The 13,548-nt window shown below is 38.3% G+C and overlaps 1 protein-coding gene across 1 annotated transcript in view; it reads left to right on the forward strand.

Annotated features, from left to right (window-relative positions):
* Positions 1 to 13,548, forward strand: part of TRIM66 (tripartite motif containing 66) — a 44,508-nt gene that overhangs the window by 3,253 nt on the left and 27,707 nt on the right. The window contains 2 exon segments of the mRNA XM_069857613.1: positions 6,896 to 6,999; positions 9,480 to 9,627. Of these exon segments, the coding sequence (XP_069713714.1) occupies positions 6,896 to 6,999; positions 9,480 to 9,627 (252 nt within the window).

Consider the following 13,548-nt stretch of genomic DNA (forward strand, 5'->3'; position numbering starts at 1 on the left):
CATGTACTTCTAAAATGAAGGTGACTTTGAGATTCTCAGTCATTCTTCCCTTTTTCTGCAAGCCAATGTCACTTCCCTTTTTTCTAGCCCCTTCTTTTAATGTAAAAGAGAATCCACATTCTTCTCTGCAGATCTGCAGGAAAGCACCCATTTACTGTTATTAAATCCACTTAACACCAAATGCATGTTTTATTTCTAAAAAGGGAAGTAGAAAGTGTAGTCCAGAGAGGTAAACTGTTCGTAATGCATATATTTAGTTATCTTAAAATGAATTTAAATTTACTTAGCCTTTCTCACACTGTTGTTCAGCTGCCAGATCCAAAAGGCAAGTGAAACGACGGGGAGTTTAGTTAAATAAATATGAAGCTGTAGAGTGGGAGGTTGTCTTCAGAACTGTTTCCTATAACCTATAATTGGGTCTCCAAGGAAGTGTAAATTATGTCTGCAGCTTGGGCTGCAGCTAATGCTCTCTGAGAATAATTATTCTGATGGTTGTTGGAGAAAAACGAGTGAAGGAATAGATGCAACATGTGGACTGCAAGTATAAAAGTGGTGTGTAGGATAGCTTCACTGTTTGGGTTTTTATGCTAATCAATTCTCATGATAATAATAGGTTAATTATCTGCATTGATTTATTTCCAAGACAACCAGCTTGAGGATTCTTTCTGTTTAAAACTTACCGGATCGTAAGATCTTGAAACTAAACTGTGAAGTGTGGCTTTGCATGTTCAAAAGGTCTTTACGCAGGTACTGTGCATGGTGTAGAGGTTACAGTTTGCACTTACAGAGATGATTGCTGCAAATTACCCACAGCTCTGTCACTTACAAATTGCATTTCTGCAACAGAGCTGGAGTAAAAACTTAAGGATACCCAGAAATTTTAGTTCGTTCTTTGTTTGTGCTTCTTCAAAGGAACACTCGGTAGGAAGGTCACTACCTTGATGTCTGCTTGCTATCCCTGAGATCTGATGCAATGTGGCAACTTTCATTAACAGAAATTAAAATAATGTGGGATGTGAGAGATCTGACCTGAGGCGAGTGAGGGCTTGAAAAATGTATGGCAGAATTGCTGTTTTCCTGATAGCTGATTTTGGATATCCCAAGTTGGGGTGGGGTTGGAGTGTCTAGACTGGGTATCTCTGCCTGACTACTGGATCCACTGCCTCTGAATTTCCATTTTCCCCAGTCTGCTATCTGGTTACTCTTGCTGGTAGGAGTGTGAGAGTGGAAATAAACACGTGGCTTATGAAAAAGTGCTGCAAACCAATTCAGGAATGTAAACACCTGCTGCTGAAACTTTTCAGAGCTCAGAGATGTGTGTATATGAACATAAGCCACACACAGAGGGATGTCTCTGTGTGCATGTTGCTTTCTAGTGCTGGTGGCTTTTGTGGTGGTGCTCAGGTGCATTAGCCTGCTATGGTAGTTAGAGGAGTGGTGGAGCATTGGAAGAATGTAGGTGTAGGGCTATTCCTCCACATCTCTCATGTGATGAAATCTTGAAGGAGTCTGCTCAATGCAATGTGGTTTTCAGTGATCTGTACTGCCTGATAATTCACATACACTGAAAATAGCTTATATGTGGTTTATCCTGCATATAATTCTGAAATAGGGTTTTATTCTCACATCACTATGAAATGGAGCATAAATCCATCATCGGGATCGTTGCTAGCCTTTCTAAATTCTTTGTCATCTCTTTAGCAGTGAAATGTGATGTCATAAATAATGATTTCAAAATATAAACAGCAGGAGGCAACAAACTTCTAAAAAGTAATTTATGAAAATGTTCTTGCCTCCTTCCTACCTGTATATAATCTCCATACAAAACCAGAGCACATCACAGCTCTTTTTTAGTTTTTTACTTCTTCTAGAGATTTTGATAACAATAATGGACTTAATCTGGGCATCATGATTGCACCATAGCTGGATTTGGCTCCTGATCTCTTAACAAGTAAACTGTTGTTTGAATCCTGTAACTCCATGTTGGATTGCTATTTAGATCCAGAAATTGCATCATTCTCATACGTACAAACAGTGATTCCCTAGGGCTTCTGGCTAATTTTCCCTTCACCCACTGTGCTGTAATAATGATATATTTAAATGAGCTGTCTGTGAAGTACAGGTTCTTAAAACAAATTAACAATGCTGTTTAGAGGCAGTGGTAAGGTACGGAAGGCAAGAAAATTATTTAGGGAAAGGTCTGCAAAGTGTACCATGGGAGTGAATGGCATTGTAGGATCTGCTGCTACCTGGATCTAGAAAAGCTCTTTGCTTTCCTTCTGCATACTTGCTCCAGGTTACTCTGAGGACTGAGAAAAGACCCAGGCAAGAAGGGAAGTAGGACGCTGCTATTCATTCTTGCTATGGGATTTTTATTTCACCGCTTCAGGAAAAATACAGCCAAAGCAAGTTAACAGGGGCCCGAATGAGTCTGAGAAGCAAGGGCAAGAAAGAAGGCAAGAGGAAAAAAAAAATATGCATCTTGTAGTGGCCCAGTACATCTTTCTGCCCTGCTGATTTGTCAGTATTTCTGGCAGAAGAAGAGGGGGCAGCCCTGAATAGTCCGTGAAGGGTGTAGCAACTTCCAGCTGCAGCACGGCAAAGCCTGATTCCAGAAACTGCACTGAGTGTGCGGTTCTGCACAACAACTACCCGCTCCCCAACACAAGTGACTTGGTGTGTTGCTCTCTAAGTGACTGTTTATCCAGAGGACAGGTAAGGGGTTTCTAGGGAAGTGTCCTTTACTGGTGATTTGGACTCAGAGCGCGAGCACGGTGTAGTGCGCTCGCTTTGTGTTGTTGAAGTTGTTGCTGCTTGTGGCTATTTGTAGATATGTAGGTAAGGTTTGCTTAATTTCAGGGTAGTTGCTTCACAAACCATTCTGTAATGCATTTATTATGCCAAGCTATCATTAGATTCTTTTGGGAATTTACGTTTAAAAAGTTTGGGAATTTCCAGGGAGCACAGGTTTTTATTAAAGGGAAAAGGAATCAAAGAAGAAGTCGAATTAGCTGAACAAGTATGATCTCCAAAGATACCACATTCAGGGAATTCCTCTTTTTAGCAAGATGCAAATCTGTCTTCTGTGATTTTAATAAAGTCTTAAATATAGAATTCGGTATTAGGACAGGTGAGAAGGTGCTTGCTGATCTCTTCTCCTACCAGTAGGAGGCTACTTCAAATAAATTATTGCTGTGGTGTCCCCATTGTTTTTCCTGTTAAATGTTACACTCTTTGTTCTGATTTTTTTTTATTAATCTGAGAGCTAGACATGTTTTATGTTCATCTCTGGGGCATTTTAGCTTTGAAATCATTGTAATTCACAGCTACTTGGGTATTTAAGACACATTCATTTACACAATTAAAGCTGTACTCCACTTGATAGTCTGTGGTAGTGAGTCTAATACGAAGTTCTGACCTCTGTGTGTGTGATGCTCTCTGTGTATATCTCTGGTAAAACACTGATTTCAGTAGCATAAATTGGATCTAAAACCTGGGAAGAATTATCCATGGTATAATTTTTAGATATTCTCTAATCTACCTCCAAAATCACGACTGAAATCCATACGTGAAATATGTTTTCTTAGGGTGAAAATTATTGATGTTTTCTTTAAAGACCTTTAAAACCACTAAAAATATTATCTCGGCCATTGTGAAATTGGTGCATTCTTTATACCAGGTATTTTATACTTCAGTGGTTTGTAACAAATTAGCAGAATTTAAAGTTTACATGAACCCACCTGAGGCCATGAGAATTTCATTAAATATCATTCAGTTGGTATAATTTGATTTGACATTCTGCACTAACTGAATAGTTAGAATGTAATAAAATATGTAACTTCAATATTAAGGTTTTTTTTTTACCCTATATGGTGGGTAGGCAGAAGTTGTCTTTGCTAAGATAAAGTCCTGAGCACTGTTTTTGTTTCCCAGCAAGCAACTGTTCCCAGGAATCTTTTGCGTAAGATTATGTGCTCATTCATGGCATAAAGATGATGGAGTAATGGTGAGAGTTGTGCATTCCTTACTTCAGAAAGTAACCTGTTGGTAATTTCTGCTTTGGTCAACTTGCAGCGTGTTGTGTAGTCTCAACGTGAAGGTTTTCTTTCTGTATTGGTCAGATCAAGAACTGGCACTGCTTTGGGCAATGCTGTTACGGGAGTAAGAGACTGGTCCAGGGTCTCAGTGGGCTCGAGGTCACTCCTTGTAAAGTCAGTAAAGATGGTTTCCTATCAACCGCACCAAGAATTAGAGCACATCCCATAAGGCTTATTTGGAAAACTGCTTGCCAAGCAGGTATTTTGCTTCCTAGCTTATAAATCAAAATGTATCGGTCTTTTTATTTCTGCTGCTGTTATAACGTTGTTTTGTAATGTGCTCGCAGGGAAACTGTTCCACCTTTGAGGAACTAGCACTAGAGTTCACTGGTGCTTACAATGGGCACCAGTTACAAGGAGTAGAAGGGCACTGTCTGTGGAATGTGTTTTGTATTAAGTGCTGATGTGCTTCTGCTGTTTGTACGTTTGTCTAGAGAACTGAGCTATCAACAGATATCTAAAAGACACACAACCATAATTTGCGAAAGCATGGAGGTGGTTCAGTGTGCCTCATATAAAGCATTCTGTGGTCCAAGGGTGTAACATATGGAGGTGATTAGCAACAAATATTGTAGGTAAATAAGATACCCTCTTAGCCACATACCTTCCATGAAGGATGCAAAGTAGTGGGTGAGTTTAGAATACTTCTACTGCTTTCTGCCATCATGGCCATCTTTATCAGATGACTTTTGAGCTTCTTTCTAACTCCTGTCACCAGCACATACTTAAGCAAGACTCGAGTTACATGCCCAGAAGGTGAGCAAAGCATTAGCAATTGCTTACATTGTCCTTTTCCCTGGGGTGACTTGCAGCTGAGTAGCACAGGCACCCATGGATACCAACTGTTCCTTCTCGCGTCTACATGAACACTAAGTGTTGTATGAAATGCACAGTTAAACAAGTGTGAGTTAGATCATAGTCTGCCACTTCAGCCCCCAAATCACAGTCCTGTTGGAAATGCAAACTTGGAACATAGTGAATAACCTACTTTTACTTTTATAACAAGATTTGGGCTAAAAAGGGCCTAAACCTCATGGAAGCAGTTCTTAGTAAGATGTCCCCATCAAAGGAGGTGTAACAATTTCTTCAAAACATTTAGGAATGAACTTATTCAGCTATCTGACTGTGCAGTGCTTTTGTCAGAAGTGGTAACATAGGAAAGGTTTGGAGTTTGTGTGTTTCTGTCAATGTAAAGTGCTGCTGTTAAAATTACAGTAGCCCGATTCTGAAAATGGGAGACATTTAGCATTGGAATCATGGACCTGGTCACAGAACACGTAGCCATGTCCCAAGAGAAGGTAATCCTAAGCACCTGAAAAACCTGAGAGTATCTAATCATTACTCAATGTGAAGAATAATAGACATCTTAAGATTTAATTAATCTACAGGCCACTCTCCGTATTAAAAAAGTAATTTTAGTTAAGGAAAGCATCACATCAAATGTTATCAGTCCAATAGAAAATTGTCATAGATCTTGATTTTAAAATCTTGCTGTGAGTGAGTTTGCATCATTTAGAAATGGAAAATACTGCTGTTAGTTATCATAAGCAGATTACTTGGCAAGGTGAGTATAGCTCTGAAATTCTGTTCTCAACAGAACAGAAGACTAAAAAAATATTTGAGAAGATGAGGTAAAAATAGACTGACACTCTACCACTGTCTCTGAAGGACTGGACTCTCATCTGCAGTAGTTTACAGAAATGTGATCAGAAGCATGCACACTCCTCTTAAAAAAAAAAAAAAAAAAAAACAAACAAAAAAGCACTAGACCTTCTAGAAAAATTAAAGTCCTGTAAACACACACTCCTCCCCCTGCCCTGGCTACGTATGCACACCCAAAGGGTTCAGGCAAAGGTTCTTCTGGCAAGGGTCTGTTGAACTGCCAGTGACTCTGGATCCTCCAACCTCAATTTGAGAACCTTCCCAAAGGAGCTTCTGCGCATGCCTTAATTTGAGAACTTTCACAGCAAGACCACCCCTCACCTGCTAATAGGCCATGGACTCGTCTTATAAATAGTGGCTGCCAGGAAGGCACGGTGTGTGCCGTGCAGAGATCAAAAGAAGCCTTTTTACCCTCCCTTTTCAACTGTGCAGGTTAGGGTGGGCCCTAACAAGCCCTGCTCAAGAAGTCTAGGAATGAAATAGCAAAGGTGTAAAAATGCAGTTGTACAGTTAGGACAACACATGAACTGTTAGTTCTCAGCCCAGTCAAACACTAGGGTTCATCCCAGTTGTGCTTAGCAACTAATGAAGGTGGAGCCAGGTTCTGCTTCTCATGCTTCTCTTTGCTTTGCTTTAGGAGTGCTCACATTTGGCTGCCTGTGGATTTGCTGTAAGAGACTGTTTGGAATTCTGACTTTTATTTACAAGACTTTTTTTTTTTTATCCTTTATTCTGACTTGTTGCTTCTGTGACTGCTCTTTGACTTTACTTGGATAGCATGTGGCACTGTAAAACTACTATCAGTCAGTGGGTGTTTATGCTTTAATACGCATCTGGTAATGTAAAGCTGGTCTAAAGGAACTGTGCAAGTGTAAGAGAGCACAAACAGATCTGTAACAAGGGAAAAGAGTTTAAAATGCAGTTTAATGTGTACCAAAGCTGTAAGCCCTAATGAATTAATGGGAAATGGGACGTGCAGATATAATTGATAAATACTGAAATAAGTTTCCTGGCACTTAATGTGTCCATGTGATGTAAAAAGCCAGCGATACTGAAATGTGGTTTGTATAATTCCCTGGTTCATATGACTGGCGTGCATTGTTCCATTTGTGATGTTTTCTATTTATTTATTTCAGGTATTCTTTCCTGCCATGTGTGCAAACAGACCTGCTTTGCAAGGGATGTAGTTGAAAATCCCTTTCGTGAGGATTTTCCCATTATTAATTCAGCTATGGCAAAGGTAAGTGAAGACCACTAAGTTGGGTGTCTTCTGAGTTCTTAAAACACTTCCACATGAACACTGTTTGATAAACGGAGTGTACTTCATGTTGAAAAGCAGATGGTCTTAGTCTGTGCTAATGATGCTCTGTAATTACTTCACTTCTGGAGATGGACATCCTGCCTTCAAAGTACTTCTTGAACTTTATTTGAAGAAAGAATTTGACTCTATATACTTAAAATAGAGTAGATTAAAAAAAAATGATACTAGTGGTGTAGGACTGGATCTGTGACAATCAATATATTAGGAAGATACTGAATCTCTTGGATTCCACATAATCCCCTTTCTGCTTTCAACCTCAAGTAAATAGAAGCAGCCTGTTGGCTGAATGATTACACCAAGATTGCCCATTAGATCCTGTGGGCAATTATGATTTTCTGGTTGACTGTTTTAATGATAATAAAAGTCACATCATATTTCAGTTTCCTATTGGGGAATGGATGCAAAGCTTAACTGGAAGGGATAGAATTACTACCTTGACCTGGTATTTACACGCACATGGGTGGATTTCACTTCTGTTAAACACTCCATTAACAGGCAGGACTATTCTTGCACTGTTTTAGTTGTTACTACTTTGGATCTCTAGGAGGGATAGAGAAAGATGTGTATTTTGCCCACCCTGTTATAAAACAAAACAAAACAAAAAATCTGTTATTTGCATGAATAAGATTGATTTCAGAATGTGATAGTATTACCGGTAGCTGGGAATTAAAATGGGTGAAAACTTGTCAAAACTGTTGTATAATCTGGTGACAGTTTTATCCAAATTGTGATCCAAAGCAAGGGAAAAGTAATGAAGAAGCAAGGATACTGGACGTCACCTTCTGAACCAGCTCCTGGACCTCAGTCTATTTCTTTTTGCACTTTTTGATTCCTTAGTAAACTGTGTAGCCACATTCGATATTCAGTTTCAGAGTCTCTAGGTGGAAGGGAATGTTTTTTTCCATAATGCAGGACAGAAGATGATTCTTCTACTCCTCTTGACTCCTGCAGGGGCAGCAACAATTTCTAGGTCAAGTCCATCCCATGCAGAAAGCTTGAGACTGCTTTAAATTATGTAAGCGACTTGCCCAGTGACATCATTGCAAAAAAGTACAGAGGGGATGTACTTCTTCCCTATCAATCATTTCTGTGTTTAATTTTCTTCATTGTTAAGAAGGAAAGAACATGTAACTTAATCCACGGAGTGTTCTGGGAAAATTAAAATTTAATGCAAGCAAAGTGTACTGACATCTTCGGATGTAAGGTGCTTAAAAAGTGCAACAAAGCTTTATCTAAAAGTGGAAGCGGTCTATTCATATGCACTCTTCAAACAAGGAAATTCAGAAGGTATTGCTGAATGTTTAGAATGCACTTATTATACTGGGATTTCTTAATTACTATGACTCACATAATTTACCTTTCAATGAGAATTTGTGTAGAAAGGAAATCAAATGAGACCATCTAATGACTTCAAAAGCACTAGATTATTTTTTCAAACCTTCTTTAAAAGCAGGGCTTTCTTTTCTGTAATCCCTTAGGAATCCTAAAAGCAGTTCAGTACAGCAGATTTCTCAGTGGAGCACAGGAGTACCCTAGAGGCATTTGCGAACCTTCCTCATGGTTTTAGGTTTGCTTCCTTTTATTAACAATCAAGTCATGTAGCACTGAAGCTTTCTTAGTGTCTTTTAACCACCATACCCCTGAAAAACTAAAGGCATAGTTTCACCATCAGTGATATCAAAAGGAGAAGCACCAGCTCATCCAACTGACACAACTGAACTGCCATAATTTTCTTTATTTACCCAATATGTTCAATTGGGAATCTATCAAGGCTTGTAAGAAAGTGTTTAGAAGCAAGCTGTTTCTCAGTGTGTGAGGTAGTGAAGCATAAAGGATAGAATGTGCTATAGATAGAATGTGTAGCAGGAGTTTAAAAAATATGGAGTTCAGAATCTCTTGCCCAAAAGCCCATTTCCACATCATAAATAATCTAACTGTGGGAACACTCTGTTCTCTGCAGCTTAAAAGTAATGTAATGTTAACACAGGCCAGTGTCAACGTAAGTTCTAGTCAGACTGACAACTGAACAGTTAGAGGTAAACCTGTGATTAAGCAGTTTTGATTATTGCAGAGAAGGCAGAGCATCCCTTAACTTTTGACCTGTTTCCTGATCTGGCCTCTCATGGGTGCCTTTTTTCTCAATAATTCTTGTGTTGTGTCATATTTGTGCTTGATTGTGATAGAGCACAGAAAGATTACCAATTTGATTTAAGATCTTCAAATATTATTTTTATTATTTCCTTTTACAACTACATCCAAACTCTTAAAAATCACTTGAATTATGTTAGCCTGAGGAAGAGAAATATTAAGCTCACAGATCTGAATCATAGTCTATTAATGATAACAATTTATGTGGCTAATTTGTTATCCTTTTATGTAATAACACTTTTTGTTCTTAGAGCTGCTCCATGTGTAAAGACAAGAGTCCCGCTCACAGTCTCTGTACAAGCTGCAATAAGTGGTTGTGCAGCTCATGTACAGAGGAACACAGCCATGGCAAGGAAAACGGAGACCGCTTCTTGTCTGTATCCCTGAAGGGCTGCACAGGTACTGAAGATGCACTTTGAAATGTTGTTTTTTTCTCGTATCAGTTATTCAGCTGAAAAAGGAGCAGTTGCAGGCTCTGTGCCACCGGCACTGTTCTGTGTGAGTATGACTCAGAAGGATATGTGTGTGTGTGTCAGTGAGAGATTATGTGATTTTCTTGCCACAATCACCATTCCACATTATTTGAAAAATACTGGGTATTTGCTTTTCACAGAGACATGCCTTTTCACTCTGTGGAGTGATGGGCTAGACTTTGGTAGGCTACAACAGCAATAGTCCTTACCCTTTCAGTATTTCTGTCCTCTTTCAGGTAATTTCCTTCAGGAAGTGACCATAAAGCAGTTCCTGTGCTTAGGGAGAGTCACAGACAGCAAAAGGTTGTGATCACTGTAGAATGTTCTTTTTCTAAGCCTGGAGTGGAAAAGATGATTCCTGAGTGTGATCTCTATATGGCCACCAGCAAGCCCAAATGAAGCCCACTGGTGAATATGTCCTTGGACAGGACAAGGGGCAATGGCCTCAAGCTGTGCCAGGGGAGGTTCAGGCTGGACATCAGAAAAAAAAAATTCACCAAAAGGGTCATCGGAGTTTGGCAGAAGCTGCCCAGGGAGGTGGCTGAGTCACCATCCCTGGAGGTATTTAAAAGATGGGTGGATGAGGTGCTCAGGGACATGATTTAGTGGCTGACAGGAATGGTTGGACTCGGTGATCGTGGAGGTCTTTTCCAACCTAGTGATTCTGTGATATACATCTTACCCTTATACAATGGTGGTCCACAGAAAGGATTATTAGCTTATATTACTGCTCATTATTTTCTTCACCTGTATGCCAGAGATCTGCTAAGGAGCATGCTAACCTAAACTTACATAAGCAATTTGTGACCTAAAGTAAGAGTTTTGTAATTTTATACAATGATTTAAGATTGCACTTTGCTCACATGTGAAGTTATTTGTGTTAGAGAGTTTGTGCTGCACTGTCATTCCATTTCATACTAAAGATGAAGGACAGAACAAGGAATAAACATAGGTGTAGTCCACTAATTATATATTTTATATTATTAATTTTTTTTTGCTTTATGATTTTTCTTGTAGAAGCATATAATTTCTTCTTGCCATACATGGAGTGCTTTTAAGTCCTGGGTGTTCATACCAAAAGAGCTTGAGGGACTTGAGGCTTGATATACCATTGCCACATAGAGTGTAAACAAACAAATAAAAAATCTGTAAGAATAGTAATAATAAAAAAAAGCACAGGTAGCATTTAAATGTTTTCTGGGTCTTTTCTAGAGTATAATATAAACTGAATTCCCCCCAGTCTTCTTTCTAATATCCTGATTGGATGGACATTATGTTTTCCTTCTTGAGTTGATGACTCTTTGTCACAGTTCCCTGTCTGCTTACCCTGCGTATCCTCTCCTGGATTGCCATGGCTCAGTGGCAGTTCTCATCAATAGGTCAATTGAATTAGGGAATTACTAGTGGCAGAGGCTGTGGGTCTGTGTTGTAAGTAGATAACATTGACTTTTGTCCTTAGTTTGCATTTGAAATCTGCTTGTCTCTTAAATACGACACAGGATTAAAAAAAACACTGATTTCTCTAGGATGATTACAATCACCCAAAGGCTAAAGAACTCTTCCAAGAGAGAAAAGTGGAGGAATCATTGCATAAGATTATGAATAAGCTTCATTATACCGGGGCCTTAAATACCGCATCTTATTATAAGTTGGAGTTTAATATGGACAGTTTGATCCTGAGATTTCAGTAAAACAGTTTGCATGCTCATGCCCTGCAGGTGCTGAACGCTTAGAGGAGCTTTTCTAACTCATTAAATTGAGATAGTTATTAAGGGAGTTTTATTTTTCTCTTAAGAGATAATATCTGACCCCATAGGGGAGGAAAAGATGGTCTTTGACATCCCCCTTGGTTATAAAACCTGCTTTGTTTCGTATTATTTGTATTGTCAGGTGCAGATTTTAATGCAAAAGTACATATTTGCTGTATCATCATAAGAAAATTGTTGTTGAGGTCGTTTCAGTTTGTATCTTGATAGAAAAAAACCACTGGAGTGAGCTAAAAAAACCTCTGATCCAATTTGCTCTTATAATAATGCTATCTGTTAGCATTTAATTAAAAAATAATTCAAAATAATAAACTTTCCTGAAGAATAAAGCATGATACTGTAGTAAATAATTCCTAATAATGTAAACTATATAATGCTGTTACATAAAAACCTTGCCCTAAACTGTCACACATTTTCTTCTTGCACATTGTGTTAAGGAGGTGGAGGGGAAGCTAATTGAGCTGGAGGAAGTACATCAGCTATCTCAGAAATGTTTAGAGTAGATAGCAGTCAAAAAAGTAGGAAATTTATCCTGTTTTCTTTAGAGCATGGCGTGGATTTTCTCTATAGTTTCATTCTCAGCCATCAGAATTTTTTAGATTTTCTACTTGTATATTGTGCATTTTCCAATTGGAAAATACAGTGGCTGAATTAATATAGCTTGCTGTACACTGTGTCTGATATTGCAATACTATGACTTCAGAGGTTTAATTCTATAAAGGCCTCTGTTTTGCTACAGGATGAGAGCATGGTCCTTGACACAAGCTGGGTTTTTGAAGTATTTAGATAAATATAGTTAAATAATAAGGTTTGATATTGGAAAAATGAAAGATTTTTCTCATTTTATATGAGCAAATAATGATATATAATAAATAATGTTTTATTGCATTTAAAGTTTATATCAATAAGTGTTATCGGATGATAATGGTTTTATTTGATTTCTCATGTGTTGGCAAAGAATACTGGGATAGTGTCTTTGTAGGAAAACTTTGAGGATGCAAGGATATATCCTTCTCTTGCTGTCCTCATACAAGTCCTTATGTGCTAATAATATTGATGGTTGTGTGGGCAATAGATATGAACACTGACCTGCATAAATCTGTCACTGTACTTTAGCATTGCTTGTGCTTTTTGACCATTTTTGAGAAAATAATGTTTTTCACCAGAAATAATTATGGATGGTCCTTATACTAGTTGGTAAGATAAGGCCCTGAAGACTGTTTCTGGGAACCCAAGGAAAGAGTTTCCCCTTCCCTGCCTTAGCTAGTAGTGTAGATTTGTTTGTGAATGTCTAACTTCAGTGGCAGGATGGGTTTCTCTGCCATGGCTTATTTGGGGGTTTTTTTGCAACATTTCATTTACAGTTCTTGTTATTTCTAAAACAATTCTACTGTATCCAGGAAAAAAGACAAGAATAGATTGTACAGGAGCAACACTTCCCCCTTACATATCCTCTGTCTGTTCTTACTCTTCATCACATTAATCTTTAAAAAAACTCCTTTTAAGGACAGGTTTTTGTGTCTGATATCTACATTAGGTATTAGCTGCTGAGGTTTATGTACTGCATTTACAACAAACACAAGTCTGAAAACTAATTCCCCCTGTTACTTTTTGAGAACAAAGGATTTCCTTGATTCTGCTGTGACTTCAGGTTTATTTAATACGTTTGCTTTTCTACATTTTACAATACTGTTTTGTTGGCTGGTTTGTTAAACCAGGGTATTCAAAGCTGTGAGGCAGTTGCCCAAAATCATGAAAGAGATTTAAAACTCATGAGAGTTCAGAGGACGATATGAATTTGGGTTGATGACTTGTTTCTGAACCCCTTTGATGTGGTCAGTTTGTCAGATGTATAAGGAGAGGAAAACAAACAGAAACAAACCCTGCTTCATATAGTCATATGGTTCCAGGGTCTGGATCTTTTAAAAATGCCATCAAGACTTTCAATAAAATTGTGTGAGTTTGGCAACTCCTTTTCTGAACTATAAAAGTGATAATAATATATAATATAATAGTGATATAATCCTTGTCAATGACACCATTGCTTTATATTCCTCAGCAACTGAAGATGAAGCAAGTGA

This window comes from Phaenicophaeus curvirostris, chromosome 5, assembly GCF_032191515.1.
Source record: "Phaenicophaeus curvirostris isolate KB17595 chromosome 5, BPBGC_Pcur_1.0, whole genome shotgun sequence".
Taxonomy (NCBI): domain Eukaryota; kingdom Metazoa; phylum Chordata; class Aves; order Cuculiformes; family Cuculidae; genus Phaenicophaeus; species Phaenicophaeus curvirostris.